The sequence below is a fragment of the Myxine glutinosa genome, chromosome 9 (assembly GCF_964187855.1).
Source record: "Myxine glutinosa chromosome 9, kmMyxGlut1.1, whole genome shotgun sequence".
Lineage (NCBI taxonomy): Eukaryota > Metazoa > Chordata > Myxini > Myxiniformes > Myxinidae > Myxine > Myxine glutinosa.
The window spans coordinates 146802438-146830353 of NC_136269.1; the positions used below are offsets into that span (position 1 = coordinate 146802438).

The following is a 27916-nucleotide window of genomic DNA, read 5'->3' on the forward strand; positions in this document are numbered from 1 at the left end:
GACTGTGTATGTTTTCCGTCTAATTTTGAATCCCGTTTTTCAAAATCAATCCCCAAAATCAAAAGATACGGGGATAAAATGCCGAAAATTGAGGCATGAATATTTGTCCCCAGATTGCAGGAAAACGCATCTGGAGGAGGATAATTTTCAAATTTTCCCAGGAGAGGACCCCCGGACCCCCCTCTACAGGCTTCGGGCCTTCGGCCCTCGCGTTACTGCTTCGCTCTCATCAGTTGCGCTCCCCCCCCCCCCCCCCTTTATTGGAAATCCTAGATCTGCCCCTGGGAATGTACAGCCTCAGACTCTCAATCACAGAAGTGAAAATAAAAACTGGAAACCCAGAAGGAAAGCTTGGGAAGGGTTAATGAGGTAGGAAAGATCAGGGTTATGACTGGGGGATGACCTAAGATGGTGGTGAACAGCTGTCATGAACCCCAGATGGAGGAATGAGGTTGAAGACTGACTGAGGAAGTTGGATCCACAGGAAAGTGTTCTGTTCCCACCAAACTGAGATATCGCTCGCACACGAACCCCATATCTAATCTCAAACCTTTACTCATGCCGTACACCCCTCACTCCTGCTGAGACCCAACAAATGACTGCAATGGAGTTAAAACTCCAAAAACAGTGTCATCATCCAAGCTTATGTAGATGGCCAAATTGTTTTGTACAACATTAATCGACTGCATTCTACTAAATGAGAAAATGATACAGATATTATTGTAAAGAAAGTCCTCTAATGTTCACTTCACCAAACAAATGTCATTTTAAAACTTGTTTTCCTGAAAAGTGTCAAAATGCAATGACAACCACCAACCAGTGATTTATAATGACCAGAACATCTAGTGATTGCAACAACTAAATGTTGAAAGCCCCAACTACTCACAAAGAAATGCAGGAAAAGAAAGAATGTCTGACAGCACAATGCCAAAGACAATACAAATGTAATCACCAGCTATAGAAGCAGATGTAAAGTTGAACAGTGAGACGATTATTGATTAATCACTTTCTAGATCGATTTGGCACAGTTATGTGACATTTTGGTAATATTGCATACCCAGTTGGTGGAAATCCGGGCACAAGTCCTTGGCCAGCATCCGTGCCAGGTGGCAGGCTTCTTGAGCAGCACCTGCAGCCGCATCTGCAGCTTCAGCCTTTGCTCGAGCATGGGACGATCTATGGGGAGAGAGGGGCGTCAAAACCCACCAATCCATAACTGAATCGATCATGATGCATTTGGAACAATTTTTTTTAATGTATAAGCTAAACTATCCAAATTATATTATTAAAGATAGGCAACAATACTTCTTGGAAACTCACTTTTGGGATTTGTGGAATATCTCCTTTGCCTTTCTTACATACACTACATGGCCAAAAGTATACGGACACCCTTTCTAATTAGTGTATTCGGCTGTTTAAGCCACACCCATTGTTGACAGGTATATATTGTTGCGGATCTCAACGCCGGCCTTCTCCCCTTACCAAGGGGGGATTAGTCCCCTTGTCTTTGACTGACCAGGCGTGACCCGAGGCCTATGACGTCCTTTCTGGACAGCGCTATATAGGGTTGTAGGACCAGATTCGCTATTACCTAAGTACTAGCGCTGCCCTGAAACGAGGAGATAAACCTCGCCCGAATCACGGGTGTTGGTGGATACGCCGAGCGGTAGCGAACCAGTGAGCCGAGCCGTTATCAATTACTAGACCCCGATCCAAGCGGTTCTTATTCGTGCCACGCTTACCCAATGATGGAAATCACAGAAGCGGTCGAGTTGGAAGAAAAGGAATAACAAGATTTATTCACACTATTTACAATGGTTCAGCAGAAGAGGACACAGTGCAGCCTTAATAACAGTCTTAACTTACATCCCAGACAAACGGGCCCATCTCACACACAGACACTCACACGGGGATTGCAGATGAACAGGTTGATGGTCACCAGCGCATCCAGGGATGGCCTCCGTGCAGCTCTCTCTCTCCGGTCCCCAGCTCGTACCGTGAAGATGGATTCCAATAGCAGGGAGGAGTTTGTATGGTGCCGTTGGGACGCACTGGGCTACTTGCGGGGCGAACGGTAGGGGAGGGCTCTGGTGGTTAATCACTCGTAGGCTATCACCGCGTTTTATCCACGTGGCTGGAATATTCGCTATCAGCTGGCTTGGCTGTAGCCGCGTACGAAATAAACGAATACCGTTCCAAGCCTCGAAACGCCAATACAATCAAGGGCTCTCAATGCACTCGCCGTAAAAGTCCTCTTGCCAAAGTGCGATTCCTTCAAGTCCTTTTGATACAAGTGCTTGGCTTCAGTCCTCTTGGTAAGTTCTCGTGCATAAGCTCGCTGGCAAGTCCTCTCGATACAGTCCTGTTCAAGGGCTTTGTGCCAAGACTTTTATAGGCATGCCCCGCGAACCTTCTAGCACTTACCAGACGCGCCTTACCACGCCCTGTCACGCCATGCCCTTAGAGCCCTGGGTGGCTGGTGGCCCTACTGTCATCGCCTCTGACGCGCTGCCTTGACACCGCCCCACCCCGACCCCACGCTCCTCCCTCTTAGGCCTACCTCGTGTTACTCGACTAGTGAGCGAACAAAGGGCAGCGAATGCTGCTGGCAGCCAAAGCGTAATAAATGCTGCGGGTAACCAAACCGAAACAAACTGAGGGATCAGCCAAATGGGGCGCGGGATCAATTATGCCCATGGAGGTGGAACTTGGAGGGTGGACGCAAAAATGAGCAGGACCTAAACACATGTCTTTACACAATGCAGATATTACTAGTGGAAATGGCCTATACTTACACATACTATGACATAACTAATACTCTAAGGTGGCCTACATGTTGCTTGTGGACTAACTATGGGGGGAAACCCTTGAACCTTTAATGATCAATATGTGCCAATCTCAAAACCGTAGCAATATAATCAAGCACACAGCCATGCAATCTGCATAGACAAACATTGGCGGTAGAATGGGCCATACTGAAGAGCTCAGTGACTTTCAACGTGGCAACGTCATGGGATGCCACCTTTCCAACAAGTCAGTTCGTCCAATTTCTGCCCTACGAGAACTGCCCCGGTCAACTGTAAGTGCTGTTATTGTGAAGTGGAAATGTCTCGGAGCAACAACAGCTCAGCCGCGAAGTGGTAGGCCACACAGGCTCACAGAACGAGACCGCCGAGTGCTGAGGTGAGTAGCATGGAAAAATCGTCTGTCCTCGGTTGCAGCACTCACTACCGAGTTCCAAACTGCCTCTGGAAGCAACATCAGCACAACAACTGTTCGTCGGGAGCTTCATGAAATAGGTATCCATGGCCGAGCAGCCGCACTAAAGCATAAGATCACCATGCGCAATGCCAAGCATTGGCTGGAGTGGTGCAAAACCCACCGCCATTGGACTCTGGAGCAGTGGAAACACGTTCTCTGGAGTGATTAATCACGCTTCACCATCTGGCAGTCTGACGGATGAATCTGGGTTTGGCAGATGCCAGGAGAACGCTACCTGCCTGAATGCATAGTGCCAACTGTAAAGTTTGGCGGAGGAGGCATAATGGTCTGGGGCTCTTTTTCCTGGTTTGGGCTAGGCCCCTTAGTTCCAGTGAAGGGAAATCTTAACGCGACAGCATACAATGACATTCTAGACGATTGTATGCTACTAACTTTGTGGCAACAGTTTGGGGAAGGCCTTTTCCTGTTTCAGCATGACAATGCCCCCGTGCACAAAGCGAAGTCCATGCAGAAATGGTTTGTGGAGATCAGTGTGGAAGAACTTGACTGACATGCCCAAAGCCCTGATCTCAACCCCATTGAACACCTTTGGGATGAATTGGAAAACCGACTGCGAGCCAGGCCTAATTGCCCAACATCAGTGCCCGACCTCACTATTGCTCTTGTGGCTGAATGGAAGCAAATCCCCGCAGCAATGTTCCAACATCTCGGGGAAAGCCTTTCCAGAAGAGTGGAGGCTGTTGTAGCAGCAAAGATGGGGGACCAACTCCATATTAATGCCCATGATTTTGGAATGAAATTTTCGATGAGCACATACGGGTGTGATGTTCTGGTGTCCACATACTTTTGGCCATGTGGTGTATAATGTCATAAACACTCCTTGTATTCTGAAGTGATTCACAAAACTTGGCTTTGTTTTAAAAGAAATTGTCAAACTTTGGTAGCATCATTGGCGAATGTAAAATCTCAGTACTTCACCGTCATCTATCTATAATTCCAGTAATCTCTGTGTGTATGTTTGTATGTTTGTATGTTTGTATGTTTGTATGTTTGTATGTTTGTCTGTGACCGCTGTTTCTCGACAACCACGGGTCCGATATACTTGAAACTTGCCAGGTATATTGCTGGGGACCTGAGGATGTGCCTTTTCAAGGTTTCATATTAATCGGACAAGTAGTTACCGAGCTATGGCGATTTCTTTACCAAACTCCGCAAGCCGTTCGCTTTGGACCAAACCATTTCATGTAAATAGAGGGGGGAGATTGTCACCGTACTCGCAAGCCGTTCGCTTTGGACCAAACCATTTCATGTAAATAGAGGGGGGGGATTGTCACCGTACTCGCAAGCCGTTCGCTTTGGACCAAACCATTTCATGTAAATAGAGGGGGGGGATTGTCACCGTACTCGCAACCCGTTCGCTTTGGACCAAACCATTTCATGTAAATAGAGGGGGGGGGATATAATTTTAGATATATATATAGTACGGGCATGCCCTAGTTTATCAAATGGCGTGTCTCACAAAGGAGCTGAAACATAAGATCTGCTGTGCTCCCATCACAGACAAATTGATAGTCTCTGTTTTCTGCAACCACTCGTCCTGTCGACCTCCTCTGCTCCACTTGCTCTCTCAACCCTCCCCAGTTCTTCCACGTTATTTGTATTTACCTTGCTTGCACCTTCTTTTCCCTCCGTTAGTTCGTTGACTACAACCTCTGTTTGCTCCTCTGTGAGCCTTGACCTCGATGCATTTAAAACAAGACAGATAATCTAACAATGGCGAAGTCAGGTTTGATTGATACTTCAGTTGAAGAGAACAGTATGACCTGGGTGGGGATACCAGTTAGCAAATAATGCAAGTATTTTTATTTTATTTTTATGAATTCCACATTCCTGTGCCACCTTTAGTCGAACGTCAGGCATGGACAGCAGGTTCCTGAAGGACTTGAACATAAAACGTACCCAGTTTGAATGTTTCTATATCCAGTCAATGGCAAAACTATGCCCTGGCTGGCAAGTCCTCGGGGAATGGGGAATCTGCAAATGTCACAGATGGAAACCCTTACGTCATTTCGTCATTCTGCTTTAAAGTCAATATCTCTATATATTCATTCCAAACAGCAACATTCATCATTCCAATCACAAATTAATACTACTAGCTTGACTCGGCGCACTCGACGCGCCTCACCACACGTCGTTTCAGAGGGATAGGCATATTTGACCATTTCTGGGTCTTTTGGGTCTTCATTGTGTTTTGGGTCTTCATTGTGTTTTGGGTCTTCTGGATCATCTGGGCATTTAAGGGTATTTTGGGTCTTTGGAGTGTTTTGGGTCTTCGGGGTCTTTTTGGTCTTCGGCATCTTCATGGGCTTTTGGGTCTTAAGGGGCTATTGGGTCTTAAGGGTCTTTTGTTTTCTCTAGGTCTCTAAGAGTCTTTGGGGTATTTTGGTTATTCGGTGTATTTAAAGGTATTTTGGGTGTAAAGGGTCTTTATGGGTCTTCAGGGTGTTTTGGGTCTTCAGGGTCTTTTGAATCTCCAGGGTCTTTGGGGTATTCGGTGTCTTCAGGGGCTTTTGGGTATTTTGGTTCCGCTGAGTGTTTAAGGGTCTATGGGTCTTTTTGGGTCTTCAGGGTATTGTGGCTCTATGGGTTATTTTGGGTCTTCTGGGCCTTTAAGGACATTTTGTGTCTTTGAGGTATTTTGGGTCTTCAGGGTCTTTAAGGGTCTTTGTGGTCTTCAGGGTGTTTTTGGTCTTCAGGGTGTTTTAGGTCTTTGGGGTCTTTTGGGTCTTCAGGTTTTTTTGGGTCTTTTGGGTCTTCGTGGTGTTTTGGGTCGTCGGGGGTGTTTTGGGTGTTCAGGGTGGTATATATATATATATATATATTTTGTGTGTATACATAATCGAGGCTCGTAAAAGAGCTAACATTTATCACACAAACAAATCAAACAGACAAACAAACAAAATATATAAAAAGGGGAGTGGTAGACAAGATGGGGAGAGAAGGGGAGCACATAAACACAACACTTGTGAGGGACATCGGGAATGTGTGGGAGGGAGAGGGCTTTGGGGGAGGCGGCAAGGCAAGGGGGGGGGGGTGGAAGAAGTATAAACACAAGGACACCAAGGACTTCCAGGAAAGAAGTTGGTATTTCAAAAAAGAGGATTTGGGGTGAAATTAGCGGGGGTAGAAAAGATCAAGGTTTTGGATGGGGGAAGATAAGAGATGGTGGTGAACAGCTGTTTTAAAGACCTGGAGGGAGGAGTGGGATTGAAGGGAGTGGGGGAGTTTGTTCCAGAGGCGGGAGAAAAGAGGAATGAAACAGTGAATGTGAGCAGAGGGTCTTGATTTTGGCAGTTTAACCATAAGAGGGTTTCAGGCAGATCTTATGCGACCTTTAGGAATATTTGGGGGACAGAGCCCAGAGAGAGCTGGAGGAGCAAGGCCGGAGAGGAGTCGGTAGAAGACAGAAAGAACCACCCACCTGCCTGCGGTGAGAGAGTGAAAGGCCCTCGGAGTTAGCTTCATCACGGGAGATTCCAATGATTCTGAACGCTTTGGTTTCAACAGCGTGAAGACGAGCTAGGTGTGAGGCAGGAGCACCAGCCCAGAGGGGAGAGCAGTATTCCATTGAGCTGCGGATGAAAGCCTTGTATGTGGTGAGGAGCTCAGGTGTGCCAAGGAAGGACTTCGCACGACGGAGGATGCCCAGTCGGCGACTGGCTTTGGAGGCTTTGGCTTTTTCGGGGTGTTTTGGGTCTTCGGGGTGTTTTGGGTCTTTGGGGTCTTCGGGGCCATTTGGGTCTTCAGGGTCTTTTTGAGCCTCAGAGCCTTCAAGGGTATTTTGGGTCTTTGGGGATGTTTTGCATCTTTGGGGTCTTCAGGGTCTTTTGAGTCTTCAAGGGTATTTTGGGTTTTCAGGAGTCTTGTTGGTAATAAGGGTGTTGGGGGAATTAAAGGGTCGTCAAAGGTCTGAGGGGTCTCAGTAGTCCAAACGTCATTAAGCGGGTTAATTCAGAGGGTGTTAATAATTTTATTTGAATAAGAAGAAGACGTTTTGGTCGCATACATAGCCATATACGTTTGCTGTATCTATATAATAATAGCGTAAGGACTCGACTTTGTTATCCCTTTTACGCCGCACCCAGTGACCCGATGCCCATGGCACTAATGGATTTACGATCTACGAACCGCACTCTTTGTTTATCACGTACAGCCATACTCGAAAAATCTGAATTAGCCGACGTTGGGGCCCAAAAGCATCCGATTAACTGCCGATACGACGCCATCTTACGACGCCATCGTATTGGCATCTGCTGGGCGACGGCGAAGCAAGCCGTCCGCTGATTGGACAGGCGAAGGCGAAAGCAAGCCGTCCACTGAGTGGACAATCCAGAGCATGCATTTGTGCCGGTGTCGGCGATCGTTGTTCATATACGCACTCTTCATTCTCATCTTTCTTCCGAACTCTTAATCGGACAAGCACATCCCCTATGCCATCCATAATGGTACACTCCATCCATACACCACATCCTCCCTTCCGTGGATGTTCCACGGGTTTCGGCTAGTATGATAATAAGAGTGTTAATTTATCAAAATATAATGTTAATTGACGATTGTATTGAGATATTATCAAACCAGTGAACCGTCATCATCTGTTCACTTCCGGATTTGGGAACAAGGTCCGTGTCCGAAGACCCAAATGTATGACCCCGAAGACCCAAATTCGATCCATTTCAAAATCATAATTGTATTGAGGAATTTCTGAAACCTCCTACCTCCCTCACACACCTGCTGGAAGAGACGAAGTCACATTTTTTGGGGCCCTTGGCACATCCCAAAACATCCCCCAAAAGCACAAATACATGAAAATGCATTAATGCATGGACTCGATTCAATGTTACACTGAGTTCATAAAGGATGCACTAGGAATGAGACTAGGTGATTGGTAAAGGACACATCCCTCCACTTTCATTGGTGTGTTCATCACCAAGTTTTTATTACTTGCAAAATCAAAGATTATTCAAGTATATTAATTGATCTTGTGCGTTATTCTGTCTGTCTGTTTGTCTGTCTGTCTGTATGTCAATCTCCTACAGGTCACAATTTTAAACCGATATTCACCAAACTTCAACAAATGGTAGAGTTGGTCATAAGCACGAAGCCTATTGTTTTTGGGTCAAAAGGTCAATAGGTCAACATCGGCCAAATGTCAACAACGTTGTAAAATTTTAAACTCCTCAATTTTCATCCGACTAACTTGACATTTTAAGAGGATTTGCATAGCAGGTCACCGAATTCAACCACCAATTATTTTTGAGGTCAACATCGGCCAACAACTTTTGGGATTTTGCAAGTATCGTGCTATTTTCGTCTACAGGTCACAATTCCAATCCAATCGTCATGAAACTTTACCAAGTTGTAAAGGTCGTCACAACTGACAAGCCTATTTATTTTGAGATCAAATGTCAACTTAAGGTCAACCTCCTAAAATCATCAATTTTCATTTGAAAAATCGTCAATTTTCATCCGATTAACCTGACAACAAAAGAGCAATTTTAAAAACCTGACAAAGGAAAACCTGTGCTGGCAGAAGAATGGCGGCAACCTCCTGTATCTGACAAGGACTGGAAAGAACTAGCACTTTGTGTGGTTGTCAAGCCTGGAAACTCTTGGGCCCTCTTTCGACACTATCATGGGGCTTGACTGCAAAGTCCTCCGACATTTTGACGCCATCGGAATCACCAACTCTCCAACCCTTTCTCACTCCAGCCTCAACTAACACCAAATGTCTTCCTCGCCAAATCAACTCCATCAATGCCAACTCTAGAAATTCGATATGTGTTTATTAGCGGCTTATTTTGGTCACAAATAAACGATCAGCAGTATGTTGTCCTGATGAGCCCATAATAAGGGCAAAATCTAGATCGACATCTCTGCCATCGTCTATTTGTGACCATGGAGCTTTAATCTCATTTTGCAAATGCTTGAGTGCCATATAGATGCCTCCTAGTTTGGAGGTGATGTGTTGGTATAATTTATGCACATGACGTCAGTAACATGTCATAGGGTGAGTATGCTTCTTTGGTTTATATATATATATATATATATATATATATATATATATATATATATATATATATATATATATATACATATATATATATATATATATACCCCCACAAAAAGGACCAAAACACCCAAAAGACCTAAAGACCCTTGAAGACCCAAAAGTACCCAGAAGACCCAACAGTAGTGTGTGAATTCTACATTTGGCTCAAACTGAGGAAGTGCCTCCAAAACCGAAACGAATTCACCTCAAACCGGAAGTGACACACACAAACCGGAAGTGGCCAATTAATTAATTATTTTTCAGATTTCACGAATTTAAAAAAATCAAAAATTGATTTTCAAAATTTACAATTTTCACATTTTCATGATTTTCAAATTTTATGATTTCACGATTTTCAAAATTAACAATTTTCACATTTTCATGATTTTCCCGATTTTCTCGAATTTCTAAAAATAATTAAATAATTATAACAACCAATTTTGTAACCATATGGTGAAAAAATTATTTTGCGAATATTGGTATTGCTAGTTTGTAAACATTTGTGAATATTTATGACAGCGAATGTGAACCCCCATGGAGAACAAGCACGGAACCCCGTCGCAATCCGAGGGTCATGCGGTCGGTTACCCTCCATATAGGAACTCTCATCCCTTACTATTACAAAGTAGTCCTTTAAATAAGGAATAATAATAAATAAATAGAAATTGATTTTTAGTTTAAAGAAATATAGTATATTAAAATGGTGTATTGCTACGTTTGTGAACGTGAATATAAACATTATAAAATTCATGAGCTCACCCCCAAACACAGGGCTAAAGAGCTACAGATGATGGGTCCGCTTGAATGAGAAACAAGTGCAAAAAGTTTTAATTAAAACAAAAGCCGCGTCGATGTTACACAATGCCTAGATGCAGCTGTGCCTATAACGTCGATGTTATAGGCACAGGACATTCCTATTGATTCGATTACTTGATGTTATTTTTGTGCAAAGTGAAAATATATCTCGGCAATTTCCCGTGTGTGGTGACGAATTTTTAATATATCTCGGCATTTTCCCGTCTGTTATTTCAGGCGGTGTATGACTGACCATGCCGCGATTTAAAAAAAATATATCTCGGCAATTTCCGGTGTGTGGCGACACGTGAACGAAGCTATGCTCCTCTCTCCACATTATTGTGACGACGTATAAATTAAATATTTAATCGTGACGATCGTCATCAAATGGACGAATTTTTAATATATCTCGGCATTTTCCCGTCTGTTATTTCAGGCGGTGTATGACTGACCATGCCGCGATTTAAACAAAATATATATATCTCGGCATTTTCCCGTCTGTTATTTCAGGCGGTGTATGACTGACCATGCCGCGATTTAAAAAAACAAGTACAAAAAGTTTTAATTAAAGCAAAAGCCGCGTCGATGTTACACAATGCCTAGATGCAGCTGTGCCTATAACGTCGATGTTATAGGCACAGGACATTCCTATTGATTCGATTACTTGATGTTATTTTTGTGCAAAGTGAAAATATATCTCGGCAATTTCCCGTGTGTGGCGACGAATTTTTAATATATCTCGGCATTTTCCCGTCTGTTATTTCAGGCGGTATATGATTGACCATGCCGCGATTTAAAAATATATATCTCGGCAATTTCTCGTGTGTAGCGACATGTGAACGAAGCTATGCTCCTCTCTCCACATTATTGTGACGACGTATAAATTAAATATTTCATCGTGACGATTGTCATCAAATGGACGAATTTTTAATATATCTCGGCATTTTCCAGTCTGTTATTTCGGGCGGTGTATGACTGAACATGCCGCGATTTAAAAAATATATATCTCAATGGACTTGAAGTTACAGGCCTTTGAGAATTCATTTCGTTCTATAAAGGGCAACTTTCATCGGATTTTCTTCCCGTTTTTTTTCAACCGAGTCTAAAACTATGTTAGCGACTGTGAAAAATGAAATGATATATCGAATTTGATTTGAAATAAAACTGTGTGAGAGAGGAAGACACCACGGGCCTACAAAACAGGCCTCAAAGCTATGCGAGTTAATAAAATGGTGGATATTTGTTTATATGAAGCCTCTCCCACAATGGGTGGAGCTATGGTTCCCAGAATGGGTGGAGCTTTGAGGTTTTGTCTTCTCTGCAAGAACAACAACAAGAAGAAGAAGAAGAACAAGAAGAAGAACAACAACAACAGCAGAGGGCACTCTATGAGCAGCGTCTGCGACGCGGCTAAAAACAATATATCTCGGCATTTTCCCGTCTGTTATTTCGGGCGGTGTATAACTGACCATGCCACGATTTAAAAAATATATATCTCAATGGACTTGAAGTTACAGGCCTTTGAGAATTCATTTCGTGCTATAAAGGGCAACTTTCATCGGATTTTCTTCACGTTCTTTTTTCAACCGAGTCTAAAACTATGTTAGCGACTGTGAAAAATGAAATGATATATCGAATTTGATTTGAAAGAAAACTGTGTGAGAGAGCAAGACACCACAGGCCTACAAAACAGGCCTCAAAGCTATGCGAGTTAATAAAATGGTGGATATTTGTTTATATGAAGCCTCTCCCACAATGGGTGGAGCTATGGTTCCCAGAATGGGTGGAGCTTTGAGGTTTTGTCTTCTCTGCAAGAACAACAACAACAAGAAGAAGAAGAACAAGAAGAAGAACAACAACAACAGCAGAGGGCACTCTATGAGCAGCGTCTGCGACGCGGCTAAAAATATATTGTCACGTTTGTGATAAGAAAGTCTTGAAGAGGAGCTATCCCACTCATCTTAAATCACTCAAACACACGGTCAAACTTTTACATACGAAGGTCCCACTTGAACGAGAGAAAATATATTGTCTTGTTTGTAAAAAGAGGTACTTGAAGAATAGATTTCCTAGACATATTAAATCTCAAAAGCACATAAAAAGCTGTTTGGGGGTGGGGGGGGGGGTACACAACTAGAGACATTGCTGGTATAATTCCACACTATACTAAAACAAAGGTTTTGAGTTTAAACCTCCACAACCACAATCAGTAGCCGAGGCGCTTGAAATAGTCAAACCCGGCGTTGAAGGATATTTAAAGAATACTCTGGCTGAGATGAGAAGTCCTATTAAAGTTCAAATGGGAGTATGGCTGGAATTGAAAAAATTGAGTAACGAAGAACCGGGTATTGAAAAATTAAAGGTTAAAAGAGAGTGCTTTTATATGTTTATGAGGCCTTACTTTACCTTATCACTCCAGAATTTCTTGCCAACGAGCATTTATAATGACCTTATAAATCAAGAACAAGACGTAGAAAGGGTACTTGTGGGTCACGGATTTACTATTGTTGGAATACTTTACATCGATGTACGCGTTATAAAATCAGACCCTCTTCGGGGTTCTTCTTACATTCCTTTACCGAAGGTTATACAAAATAAAAAGGTGGTTATTAATGTTAAAAATAATGATCTTAAGTGTGGTAAATGGGCTGTTATTGCTCACAAATATCCTGCTAAAGATAATGCTGGCAGGGTATCAAATTATGAGCCGTTTGGGAATGAGTTAAATGATGATGGTATAGATTATCCATTAACACTGAAAGGTATCCAGAAATTAGAAAAGCTGAATGACTTAGTTATTAATGTATTTGGTTTAACACCCGACAACAAAATTGAGGTGCTTCAAATTTCAGAGAACTACAAATGGGGTGAACCATTTATTGACCTTCTATTATTTCATTCAGAAGAAAAATCACATTATGCATACATCAAAAATTTGGAAAGATTAGTTTCTACACAAGTAAGAAAGAGTCGCGGTAAAAATACATCTGTAGGCGATGTCTTAACTGCTTTTATACTCCAGAAAGAATGGAAAAACACATCGAATTCTGCAGCAAGCATCCTGCCTGTGTAGTTAAACCACCGAAAGAAGGTACCCGGATAGAATTCAAAAATTTAGCCAAAGGAAAAAAACACCCATTCGTGATATATGCCGACATTGAGTGTATCCTCCAACCGATAAATGATCTCACTTCAGGTTCAAACAAATCAGCCACGAAGAAATATCAAAAGCACACTATGTGTGGTTTTAGTTACTATATCCTATCAATTGACGGTAGGTTAGATAAAATAGTAACTTATAGAGGAGAAGATGCGGAGGCTAAGTTTATAAAGCACATAGAGGAGGACTGTAATCGATTAATGAGGATAATAAGAATAAACACTCCGATGATGCCTTTAACAAAAGAAGAAGAAACAGAATATGAGCGAGCAACTATCTGCCATATTTGTGAAAAGACATTTGATGAGAAGGAAATTGATGAGGAGGAAATTGATGAGGAGGAGGTTGGTAAGACGATTAAGGTTAGAGATAATTGTCATGTCACCGGAAAATATAGAGGCCCCGCACATGGTGATTGTAATCTTGCGTGTAAAACACCTAATTTCATTCCGATCTTCTTTCATAACCTTGCTGGCTATGATGCACATTTATTTATTAAAGAATTAGCAAAGACAAACGGTTATATTTCAGCAATACCTACCACGGATCCGGACTACATCTCTTTCAAAAAAACAATTCCTGTACCAATAGGATATGATCGCAAAAACAATTTAAAAAATAAAATCGCTAGTACTCGTATTCAGGTTTCCTGACACGTTTAAATTTTTAGCAAGACCATTAAGCACATTAGCATCAAATATTACGGATTTTCCATGTTTATCAAAGCATGTAACGGGTGAAAAAGAACTTAAACTATTATCACAAAAAGGCATATATCCTTATGATTATATGGATTCATTTGAGAAGTTTAAAGAAACACAACTTCCTCCTCAAGAAGCCTTTTATAATAAGTCAAATAACTCTCATATCTCTAATAACGATTATGCACACGCCCAAAATATTTGGAAAACATTTAATGTAAAGAACCTTGAAGAGTATCATGATTTATACCTTAAAACCGACATATTGTTATTGGCTGATGTATTTGAAACGTTTAGAAACGTTTGTCTCGATAAAAAAAATCTTAAGGATTAGATTCTGTTCATTATTATACTACTCCGGGATTAGCTTGGGATGCAATGTTAAAATAACGAAACAGAAACTGGATTTAATCTATGATATGGACATGATTTTGATGATAGAAGCAGGTAAAAGAGGAGGATTGTCACAAGTATGTTCCAGGAGATACGCGGAAGCCAACAATATGTTTTCTCCAAATTATGGTAAAACGAAAAAGAGAGGGTCCTTGGTGTATTATGATAAACCGGAAAAGAAGAGATACCTCATGTATTATGATGCTAATAATTTGTATGGATGGGCAATGTCTCAAGCTCTACCTTATGGAGGACTTGAATGGGTTGATGAGGAATATTTTGAAGGAGTTTTACACGACGTTATTGTCTCCACACAAAAAGAATTGGATGATTCGAACGCTGGATATTATTTAGAGGTTGATTTGGAATATCCTCCAGAGCTTCATGATAAACATAAAGATTTACCATATGCTCCGACTAAAGAAGCACCAAGAAAAGAATGGCTAGGTGAATTACCAACAATCATTTAATATTAAAGGTAACCCAATGGAGAAATTACTTACTACTCTATATGATAAGAAAAATAATGTTTTACACCAAAGGAACTTGAACCAATGTGTGGCAGCAGGAATGATAGTAACTAGGGTTCATAGAGTTATACGGTTTGACCAAAGTCATGGGATGAAACCATATATTGATTTTAACACCCAAAAGAGGTCCGAGGCAAAAAATGAGTTTGAGAAAGATTTTTATAAATTGATGAATAATTCTGTATTTGGAAAGACGATGGAAAATCTTAGGAATAGACAAAGCATAAGACTTGTTACATCTTGGGCACAAGCATCAAAATTATATAATAGGCCCAGCTATCTATGAGATGTTAAGTTTTCAGAGAACTTTGGTGCTATTTACTTGCACAAGGAAAGCATTATAATGGATAAACCTATTTATATTGGAATGGCAATTCTTGATTTGTCAAAGATACTAATGTATGATTTTTATTATAATAACTTAAAGAAGAAATACGGAGATAATGTTACTCTACTTTATACGGATACGGATAGTCTTGTTGTGGAAATTGTAACGGAAGATGTTTTTACAGACATGCTTGAGGATATTGACACGTATGACACAAGTAATTATCCCACAGATTCCAAGTTGTATTCCTCGACGAATAAAAAGGTTGGAAAGTTTAAGGATGAATTAGCCGGAAAGCCAATGCTCACATTTATAGCTCTAAGGTCTAAGGCTTATGCCTATGAGTATCTTGATAATGACGTTGAGAAGTGTGGTAAGAAGTTGAAAGGAATAAAGAAAAGTGTTGTGAAAGAAACAATAAGTCTTGAAGATTGTATTAATTGTGTAACTTTAAAACAAGAGGCACTTAGAACTGCAGATATGATAAGTAATTATAAACGTCCAGTATATGCGGAGACGATGAATAAGAAGAACTTCGAAGATTATCTTAAATGGCTAACGTTAAAACAAGAGGAAGAGACACTTAAAACCGAGGATGCGATAAGAAGTTATAAACGCCCAGTATATGAGGAGACGCTGAATAAGGAAGCTCTTGAAGATTATCTTGAATGGTTAACGTTAAACCTAAAGTTGTTTAAAATCATGGATATGATAAGAAGTTATGTTCACCAATTATATACGGAGGAAGTAAACAAGAAAGCTCTTGGAGCTTATGATGATAAAAGGTATATTTTAGACAAGGGAATTGATTATATCCCTTATGGACACAGTCCTAATAAAAAATAAAATAACCTAATAATAAAATGAGTTATTGTATCAAATGTAAAAAGAAAACTAAATCTAAAAATATCTCCTACGATATAAATAAAAATAATAGAGTTTGTGAAAAGGGAGAATGTGCAATATGCAGGGCTAAAAAGTGTCAATTCATCCCATCTAAAAGTGGGGGTGATATACAAAAATTTCTGTCAGGGACTAAATTTACAACAATGGGGATTTGATAAAAAATATATACCACTGAGAGAGAAACTCGAGAAGTTTGTCGTGAAGAGGGCGATTGTCCTTAAATTGAGATTTGGGATGGGGGCTGCCCTTCAAAAAAACTACTAAACACCTAGAGTGACATTAAACCCGAGGAAGGAGTCATTGTAGCTAATGAGTTACACAAACCTATGATCACAAAGTTTAAACAAAAGAAGGTTTATTCCAAAGGTGTAGATTACATCTGGTCTGCTGATTTAATTGAACTAAATAATGATAAAGGGTACAAGTATGCCCTAACCGTTATTGATTTGAGGAGTAGATTTGCCTGGGTTGTTCCCCTGAAAAACGAGAGCGGTAATACTCTGATGTTAGCCTTCCAACAGATATTTAATAAAAGTAAGAGAACACCTAAGAAGCTGTGGACCGACAAGGGGACGGAGTTCTACAACAGCATATTCATGAAATTTCTTAAAGAGCATGGTATTACATTATACAGTACATTTAATGAAGGAAAAGCAGTTGTCAGTGAGCGTTTTAATCATACTTTGAAAGAGAGGCTGTATAAAAAATTCACACAAGTCGGTTCTCAACAATGGGTATCGGAAATTCAGGATATTGTTGACAATTACAACAATGTGGTACATTCATCTACTAAAGAAAAACCAGCACAAACGGTTACAACATTAAAACATGAAAAGGAGATTAATTTGAGAAAACCAAAGTTCAAAGTTGACGATATTGTAAGAATATACAGGTGGAAAAGCCATTTTGAGAAGGGTTATACAAAGAGATGGACTAATGAACTTTTTAAAATTGTTGATGTGGTGAATACAGTACCTTGGACTTATGAGTTATATGATTTACATGGTGAAGAAATCTTGGGGGCATTTTATTCACAGGAATTACAAAAGACAAAACTCAGTGGATAATGTTCTTGAAAAATAATTGATGTTATATTAAAATGGCAAGAAAACTACTTCAGGAAAATTATAATTTTTGTATTCAAGGATACTTGCAAGAAAAGGGAGTAAAATTTTTAATTCCTTATGAATTGGAACATAAACAGGGAAAGTTTGTAATCAAGGATTGGCCATATACAGATATTGTAAAACCGACAAATAGAGACCTGCTTAAAATCTATATATATAAAACACAGTTTGTGTGTGTGTGTGTGTGTGTGTGTGTGTGTGTGTGTGTGTGTGTGTAATGTTACCGATAGACTCCTAAATGGAGAGGCTCACGTACTTGATATTGGCACAAACATGGCCATTGAGCCTGGGAAGAACATGGCCGACCTAAAAATTTATTTCATAATATTTTTTTACCATATTTTTACCTCAGCGCATTTCAGCGAGGAATATTATGACCGGAATGGCAGAGCAGCGCGCTGATTCGCTCAGAGCGATCACGTGATGTTCCTTGCCGCCATTAACTCAATTACACGTTCGCACGTATTTCAGAGCGAAAAGCGAATGCATTTTTTCACATTTCAGCAAGGAACATTGCCATTCACACCACATAGGTTTTTTTTTCTTTCATCCTTAGATCCATATTTTTTGCCATAACGTAGCGCATTATGGCTCTCTCGAGCTCGAGTTAGCCAATCACCTGGGAGCATGAGGCCACGTTGGCCACGCCCACGAAACGACGCAGAGTTGCAATCGATCGCTCAGAGCGATCACGTGATGTTCCTGCCGCGCGATTGCGTTTTTTCACATTTGAGCGAGGAACATTGCCATTCACACCACATAGGTTTTTTTTTCTTTCATCTTTAGATCCATATTTTTTTTCAGCGAGGAATATTATACACAGAATCTGAATCGGTGGCAGAGCAGCACGCTGATTCGACGATTCGCGCGCCCTCCCCCCTCCCCCTCCCTTCCCCCCTCCCCTCCCCCCTCTCCCTCCCCCTCCCCTCCCCCCTCCCCCTCCCCCTCCCCTCCCCCTCCCCCCTCCCCTCCCCCCTCCCCTCCCCCTCCCCCTCCCACCCCTCTCCCCCTCCCCCCTCCCCCTCTCCCTCCCCCCTCCCCTCCCCCTCCCCCTCCCCCCTCCCCCCTCCCCCCTCCCCCTCTCCCTCCCCCCTCCCCTCCCCCTCCCCCTCCCCCCTCCCCTCCCCCTCCCCCTCCCCCTCCCCCTCCCCCTCCCCCCTCCTCTCCCCCCCTCTCCTCCCCTCCCCCCTCTTCTCCCTCACGTTTATACACGGAATGCCGGGTACTTCCCCCCCCCTCTTCTCCCCTCCCCCCCTCTCCTCCCCTCCCCCCCTCTCCTCCCCTCCCCCCCTCTCCTCCCCTCCCCTCCTCTTCCCCCTCCCCGCCCCTCCCCCGCCCGGCAATGCCGGGTACTTCTGCTAGTACTAAATAAAAATGAACTTCTCAAAGTTATGAAATATAAAAGCCTTTTAGAAACTGTCAATAAATCCTATTGGTTCCCTATTGTGAGAAAAATAATTATAAATGCAAGATTATCTCAAAATCCAGATGAATATATGTATAATGTACTCTGGGGAGATGTCCTAAGGGTAACACGGGAGGAGGAGGAGAGGGAGAAGGAGGAGAAGGAGGAAAGGGAACGGGAGGAATGGAAGAAGATGAAGGAGGAATTGGAGAAGATGAGGGGGGAATTGGAGAAGATGAAGGAGGAGGAAGCAAGGAAAGCAGAGTTGGCAACAAGTGAAAGGGGGGGGGGGGGGGGAGTAATAGAAGAGGGAAGAGGGTTAGTACTCGAAGGGGGAAGGGTGCCGCCAAAGCACACAACATGGACATTTGGGTCACCAGAGCCATTAGGATTAGCAAGAGTATGGGCTGAGGCAGTAAAGGAAGAGGAGGAGAGGGCAGCAAAGGAAGCAAAGGTGGCAAAGGCGGCAGAGATAGCAGCAATGGTAGCAAAGGAAGCAGGGACAAGGGTATCAAGGTCAACAAAGGAAGAGGGAGGAAGTAGAGGCAACAATAGAAGAGGTGGGAAGGGCAGCAAGGGATGAGGAGTGAATACATAGAATTGGTAAAAAATAATTTGAAATTATTTAATTTCAAATTAAATAACCATTTATGTTTTTGAAATATACAGACTTGGCATTTAATATGGAATATTTTTTTCTGGGGGTGAACTTACTTTTCAAGATGTCTTAGAACCAAAAGTTCATTGGAATTATGTTGAAATTATTCTAGATTTTGTTAATGTGACCTTTAAAAGAAACAAAAACCACATTTGACATTTCGAAACAAATAAATTGATCCTTGCAAGTGATGTAAACTGATATCAAACTCAATTCATGGACAGTACTGTGTTAAACTTCTGTGCGTTTTCCAGAAGTATCTCTTTATTTTGCACATTAGCCAATTTTTTTTTTAACAAAAACAAAAGTTAAATTACGACTGGGATTACGGACATTAAAATTACAGTTCAGTACTTCGTGTAACCCCCACGAGCATTCAGGAGAGCACATACACCTTGAGGCATGCTGTTCACGAGATTTGCCAAGGTTTGGACAGGAATCGCTTGCCATGCAGTGATAATAGCCTGCTGCAATTCACGCACAGAGGTCGGCTGCTGGTCCAAGTGGTCGATTTGACGCGTTAATTCTGCCCACAAGTTCTCTATCGGATTTATATCCGGGGACATGACAGGCCACTCCATATGCTCTACACCACGGTCAGCAAGAAAGTGTTGGATCATGCGAGCACGATGAGGCGATGCATTGTCATCTTGGAAGACAAAGTTTCCTCGAAAGGCTGCACGAGCAAATGGAAGCAATGTTTCTTCCAGAATGGCCCTGTACTTGAACTGGTTCACGTTTCCATTCAGAACAACCATTTCAGTTTTTCCCCCTGCATGAAAAGCAGCCCAAACGGTCACCCCACCACCTCCAGCTTGGACTCTTGGCACTATACAATCTTTGTTGTAGGCTTCATGCACTTGTCTGCGCACTCGGACGTGACCATCTTGACGATAGACCAGAAATCGAGACTCGTCACTGAAGATCACGTGATTCCAGTGTCCTGGCTGCCATTGACGGTGCTCTCTGGCCCACTGCAATCGGCGCTGGCGGTGTTGTCTGGTCAGGCGTGGCTTTCTCAGGGGACGCCTGGCACGATAGCCTGCTTGAACCAGTCGTTGGTTGAATAGCCTTCTGGATACAGGCACATTTGCCGGTTGCTGCCACTCAGCCCCAAGCCGATTAGCTGACTTGGTACGGCCATTGTGGACTAACCGGTGCAGCTGGCGATCATCCCTCCTTGTGGTTCTGCGGGGACGTCCTGGCCTCGGTATTGGAGTAGGGACACCCTCTGAGCATTTCGTTTCAGGATCTTTGACACCTGACCTTGAGTGATGCCATACTGCCGAGCAATAGCATGCTGTTTCATGCCGTAATTTCGTAAAGCCACCACTCCATGACAAACAGCATTGTCGAGTTGACGGACCATCTCCAGAGGAAGCGGCAATAACCTGTGGAGACGTGCGGCAGTTGTTTTCCACTAATACAGAACGCAACAACCCTTGTATACCCGACTGTGAAGCCAATCATCAAATGCACCTGTCCGTACATTTTGACACGCCACCTGTGATATAATCCTGTTGTTGACTTCTTGCTGCGACAGACAATCAGTGACATGGTTCTTTCAACAAATAAATCACCAAAGTGTAAAAGAATCTCACCAGATTGATATACTGAGTTAAGAAAGTAAACCCAAGTCAAGAAAAAAAAATATATTCCATATTAAATGCCAAGTCTGTACATGACATTAATACTATGACGGTTAATACCATTCCATCTTCCCACCACCAAATCTGATTGCATTCCCTGACTTTGTATAGTTATATGATTGTCTTGACTCTTTGTCATACAAACCATCGCTATGCTACCATATAAGTTTTTACTTCCTAACTCATGTATTAGTTGACTACTAATTGTGTTTCCACATACCGCATTATGGTCACCAAGGGGGTTATCGTCTTCTTTACGGGACCAAATAAAATCTTGTAGGTCTTCCATGTTTATTGAAAAGAACCAATTATACCCTAACTCAGGCATATCATACCCACATTTATCAATTACCATATTAACAATATCCCCCTCTTTATAAAGTTTGATTGTAAGTGGTACATTAAATTGAATAAGAAAAGGTGTATGGTCTGGAGATCCGGGCATTGTGACTGTAATTTCTACTTGTTTGTCATAACGTGCTGTTTTCTCTTGGGATATATATTGTAATACATCACCTAATCTCACCAAGTCGTTGTTACCCGTGGGACTCGGATAATTGATTAATTTATAACTATTTTTCATATTAAGATTTTTCGTGATATCATATTTCTGTCATTCAACCTGTGCCTTTGTATAATAATTTGATAAATCAACAGTCATCTCTTGAGATCCCCTAAAGATAGAACCGTCTTTTCCAACGTAGGTCATTTGAAATAAGCGTAAAAATAATATCAGAAAACTTTTCATTATTGTTGAGGTGAAATAATACGTATAAACATAATTGACCACAACATTTAGAATTTACTTCTTGGACTTGAAACGTTTGACAAGCACTCTCGCCCCTCAGTCGGAATTTAATTACTTCAAGAGGCGGTGGAAGTCTATAGCTATACAAATAATATTTACCCCCACCATTATAAATACAAGTCCAATGAGATCCATTCCCACTATTATCTTCTAAATTCATAATAATATTCTTTGTATTTTTGGGCAGCTTTGGTAATTCATCCCTCATACAAATACTTACATTATTGAGTTTTAGCTGTTTACAATATTTACCAAGTTCTATATTTGACGTTGTATTCTTTCCAAAATGTTTAAACCACTCCTCCATTTTATTTTCGAAAATAAATTTTCTTTTTATTTAGGAGAAAGATATAATCCATTACCTCTTTTAGTTAGTTTTACACCCACCTGTGCGATAGAAGAAAGCATATCCCCGACTAACGATCTCGCCCTATCAGATACACTTTCAAGCCTTTCAGCAAAATCTACAATTACCCCACTGCCACTACGTTTTTTCTCCTCCAACGCCCTGTTATGCCTTTCCAATTCTTTTTGGGCTGCCAGATGAGCTTTCCTTTCGTTAGCAGCTTTTACCGCTTCCATAACTTTACTCGCCACAGTTCCCGCTGCTTAAAAGCACCAACAATTAATGGGATTAGGGATAGAAGTGGAAGAAATCCTCCGTTTATTTCCTTTGGTGAATATTTCTTCAACATAGGTTTTGACATTTTTAAACTAAGTGAACAGGCTGTATTTAGTTTTTCCTCCTGTACTTTTGTGAGCAAAACACTAATTCTCATATCACCCTTTCTTTGAATTGTACGAACATTAATCGTACAAGGGTTTATATATTGGATACAAGACGATAGTTTATCGCGATTGGTTTGATTAATATATATGTCAGTTGGCACTTTACTCATTTTATGAATGAAAAGATTTTTTTTTCCAAGTTATTACTTATGTGATATTGGTCATAAAACCATTATCCGTATTGATCTGTAGTTCTGTTTCTTCCAAGAGTAAACAATATGCATCAACTTCTTCATTCTCTTCTCTTTCGATGTATAGGGAAGTATCCACTCTATTAGACCTTATAGTTTCCTTTTGCGCACTTAGATCAATCACGTAGATTGTACATACAGTCACGTGAAAAAGTAAGTACACCCCATGTAAAGTTTTGACTTTTTAACAATATTTCAACATACAGCTATTTGATCTTCATTTCAACAATATTAATAGATAAAGGTGATGTAATATAACAAATATCATGAAACATTTACATTTTGTAGTCCATTGTATAATTTAAATAAACATAAATGCAAATTTCGCATGTGGAAAAAGTAAGTACACATCTACGTTTATCACTACTTAAAATACTTAAAATTAGAATCAGGTCCACCAGCTCAGGTGCAAATGATTAGAACATCATTAGAGAGGATCTTGGAGGAACCTGTCTTATTTAAACCTCAGACATTTAGTTTGGTTTGCTCTTTGTTGTTGAAGTGTGAGGCGTCACAATGCCTAGATCAAAAGAGCTCTCTGAGGCCTTCAGAAAGAGGGGTATAGATGCCTACGAGTGTGGAAAGGGATTAAAAAAGATCTCCAAACAATTTGAAATCAATCATTCGACTATCGGATGATCATCTACAAGTGGAGAAAATTCCAAACAACTGCCAACTTGTTCAGGCCAGGCCGCTCCAGCAAGTCCAGCCCGAGAGCAGACTGCAAGATGCTGAAAGAAGTCTCTAAGAACCCCAGAATGTCATCACGGGACCCACAGGTAGCTGTTGCCACTGTTGATGTCAAAGTGCACGAGTCTACCATTAGAAAGAGGCTGCACAAATTTGATCTACATGGGAGGTGTGCAAGGAGGAAACCTTTGATGTCCAGAAAGAACATCAGGGCAAGACTAAAGTTTGCCAATGAACACCTCGGCAAAGACCAGCACTTCTGGAACAATGTACTCTGGACAGATGAGTCAAAGGTAGAGCTATTTGGCCACAGTACCAGAAGACATGTTTGGCGAAAAGCAAAGACAGCATTTGACCACAAGAACCTGATACCAACTGTAAAGCATGGTGGTAGAAATATTATGGTTTGCGGCAGCTTTGCTGCATCGGGGCCTGGGCAGCTCACCATCATATAATCCACTATGAATTCTTCATTGTACCAGAGGGTGCTTGAGGATAATGTGAGGCCATCTGTCGGAAAGTTAAAGCTCAACCGAAGGTGAACCTTGTAACATGACAATGACCCGAAACATACCAGTAAATCCACTAAGGAATGGCTGAAAAGAAAGAAATGGAGGGTTCTGGAATGGCCAAGTCAAAGCCCGGATCTAAATCCGATCGAGATGTTGTGGGGGGATTTGAAATGAGCTGTGCATGCAAGAAACAGTGCATCCGAAATGCAGTTTGGATTTATGCCAGGAAGAGGAACGACAGACGCGCTCTTTATTGTGAGGCAGTTGCAGGAGAAGTACATGGAGAAGAGGAAGAAGTTGTTTCTTGGGTTTGTTGATCTGGAGAACGCATTCGATAGGGTTCCACGCGAAGTATTGACATGGGCATTGAGGAAGTTAGAAGTGGAGGAATGGTTGATCAGAGTAGTGATGGCAATGTACAAAAGAGCGCGCACAGCTGTAAGGACGAAGGACGGGAACAGTGGTGAGTTTGAGGTGAGGTGGGAGTGCATCAGGGGTCGGTACTAACTCCACTACTTTTTGTAGCTGTGATGGAGGTGCTGCCTCAGAACGTAAAGGAGGGTTTACCGTGGGAGTTGTTGTATGCAGATGATCTGGTGTTGATTGCGGAAAGTATGGATGGACTGAAGGAAAAGACGAACAAGTGGAAGGAATGTATGGAGACAAAAGGTCTGAAGGTGAATATAGGAAAGACAGAGGTGATGACAAGTGGTAACGCATGTGGTGAGGTGGAAAGAACTGGGAAGTGGCCATGTGCTGTGTGCAGGAACGGTGTTGTAGTGAACTCCATTCAATGTACAATGTGCGCTGAGTGGGTTCATCAAAAATGTAGTGGTCTGAGAGGGTCATTAACCAGTGTGGCAGCTACATTCAAATGTAAGGTGTGCACAGAGGGAGCTGCAGATGGAGGAAATGTTGAGTTGGATCTTGGAGACAGCGTGAAGCTGGAAGGTGTGAAAACATTTTGCTACCTCAGAGACATGCTGAATGGAGAAGGTGGATCAGACACGGCAACGGTTGCTAGAGTGAGATGTGCATGGAAGAAGTTTCGGGAACTGAGTGGCGTGCTGATGAGGAGGGGAGTGTCATTGAAGCTGAAGGGAAAGGTGTATGCTGCATGTGTGAGAAGTGTTATGATTTATGGGAGCGAGACATGGGTCATGAATGTAGAGCAGCAACGAAGGCTGGAAAGGGTGGAAATGCGAATGGTTCGGTGGATGTGCGGAGTATCGTTGAGAGAGAGGAATTGCGAAATTGCGAAAGATAATGGAAATAGAGCCTGTGATTGATGCTGTGAAGAGGAACAGGTTGAGATGGTTTGGTCATGTGTTGAGGAAGGATGAAAGTGACTGGTTGGAAATGCCAGAAGGAGTGATGGAAATGAATGTAGAAGGAAGTAGAGGACAGGGAAGACCGAGAAAGACTTGGCTAAAGATGGTGGAAGAAGAAATGCGGGCAAGGGGGTTAACAAGGAGAGATGCAGGAAATAGGGCAAAATGGAGAAGATTGTCATGGGGACCGCAAGCCTAACGGCCGCTCTTGCAGGGAAAATGGCCTTAAAATGCATGTTGTTGTTGTTGTATACATATTAGAAGCGATTCAACCAACCATCTAATTGTGTTAAATATATCTTTAAATATTTTGAAAATGGGTTCGTCCATTTTATATGCAAAAATATTATTTTCAATGAAGTATAACATAAATGTTATGTTTCTATAATTTTAACCACAACTTACCCACATCCTCTCATATAAATTTTAATTTTTTTTTTTTTTTCAGATTATTTTACCTACGTTGTGTCGTTAGTGCTATCATCGTTAAACATGCACTCCGCTGCTGCTTCCGTAATTTTATTTTGGGGCGTAAGATTGTTAATATTAATCATTAACCTGTTTGTTTTCCTAAATACCTCTTGAACAACTACATTATTTACCTTCAATTGAATGGATGGACCTACACCGCCGATAAAAAAATATTTGATATCTCAATAGCGCAGATCACTTTACAGTTCACCCTCATCAATTCCTCCGGATTGATGCGATGATCTTCGATGCATGATTCTTCAGTGATTTTGTTATCGTAAAACGAAGTTAGAATTTCGGGATGTTTATCCGCCTCTCCATACTTTTCGTATTTGTTTAAAAGTTTTGGATATATTGTTGGTGGGTAACCTTCAATAGCAATTCCTCCATCACGTTTTCGCCAAAATATATCAAGTCCGCTAACACGGGCTCTGAACTTGTTCTGGTCCTTTTTCATCTTTTCAATAACATCGGATTTCATCAAATGTGTTTTAATTGCGTCAATAATTTCTTCAAACATTCCTATTGTTTTTGTTTCTGCCGTTGTTGGGGGGGAAGCGCGAATTATACATAACAAGCGGCAGCGAATATGATTCAACTCTGTGCTCTTTAACGTTATTTTCATTCACTTTAATACCCCACGAAAACAACGTTGGCGTTTCGATAAACGGTTTTCTAATACCACTTTGTGGGTGAGTATGATTGTAATTATATTTAATCATAATACGATAATAAATAAATCCGTTGTTGTTGTAATATTTTGGTTCTTCAGAGATAATATTTCTAATATCAAGATTCAGATAAGTCAACGCCATATGTATTTTATATAGGGAAAGTATTTTTTAAACTAAAATTCAATTTTTTATTTGTGAAAAATCAATTTTTTTATTTAAAAGAATCATTTGTAATAGTAAGGGATGAGAGTTCCTATATGGAGGGTAACCGACCGCATGACCCTCGGATTGCGACGGGGTTCCGTGCTTGTTCTCCATGGGGGTTCACATTCGCTGTCATAAATATTCACAAATGTTTACAAACTAGCAATACCAATATTCGCAAAATGATTTTTCAACCATATGGTTAAAAAATTGGTTGTTATAATTATGTCATTATTTTTCGAAATTTGAGAAAATCGGGAAAATCATGAAAATGTGAAAATTGTAAATTTTGAAAAGCTATTATTATTATTATTATTTTTTTTAAATCGTGAAATCTGAAAATTTGAAAATCATGAAAATGTGAAAATTGTAAATTTTGAAAATCAATTTTTGATTTTTTGAAATTCGTGAAATCTGAAAAATAAATAATTAATCGGCCACTTCCGGTTTGTGGTGTGTCACTTCCGGTTTGAGGTGAATTCGTTTCTGTTTTGGAGGCACTTCCTCATTTTGAGGCAAATGTAGAATTTACACACTACTCCCAACAAACACGGAAAACCCTGAAGACCCAAAACACCCTGAAGACCACAAAGGCCCTTAAAAACCCTGAATACCCAAAATACCCTGAAGACCCCAAATACCTAAATATCCTCAAAGGCCCAGAGGATCCAAAATACCCAAAAGACCCAAAACAACCCGAAGCCCCAAAATACCCCAAAGACCCAAAATACCCCAAAGACCCAAAATACCCCAAATACCCAAAACAACCCAAATACCCCCAAAAACCCTTAAATACCCCGAAGCGCCAAAATATCCCAAAGATCATAAAAGACCCAGAGGAACCAAAAGACCCTTAAGACCCAAAATACCCTGATGGGGCCCAGAGGATCCAAAAGACGTGGAAAACCCAAATGGCCCTGAAGACCCAAAAGGCCCCAAAGACCCAAAATACCCCAAAGACCAAAAACACCCTGATGATCCAAAAGACACCGAAGACCCAAAACACCCCAAAGACCCAAAACACCCCAAAGACCCAAAATACTCTGAAAGGCCCAGAGGATCCGAAGACCCTGAAGACCCAAATGGCCCAAAGACCCAAAAGACCCAAAATACCCCGAAGACCCAAAAGACCCAAAAGACCCAAAACATCCCGAAGACCCAAAACACCCCGAAGACCCAAAACACCCCGAAGACCCAAAACACCCCGAAGACCCAAAACATCCCGAAGACCCAAAACACCCCGAAGACCCAAAACACCCCGAA

The 27916-nt window shown here is 41.4% G+C and overlaps 1 protein-coding gene across 1 annotated transcript in view; it reads right to left on the minus strand.

Moving 5' to 3' along the window:
* Window positions 1-27916, minus strand: part of LOC137434824 (junctophilin-1-like) — a 145285-nt gene that overhangs the window by 82655 nt on the left and 34714 nt on the right. The window contains exon 5 of the mRNA XM_078785143.1: window positions 1058-1176. Coding sequence (XP_078641269.1) covers window positions 1058-1176 — 119 coding nt within the window. The remainder of the gene's footprint in view (window positions 1-1057; window positions 1177-27916) is intronic.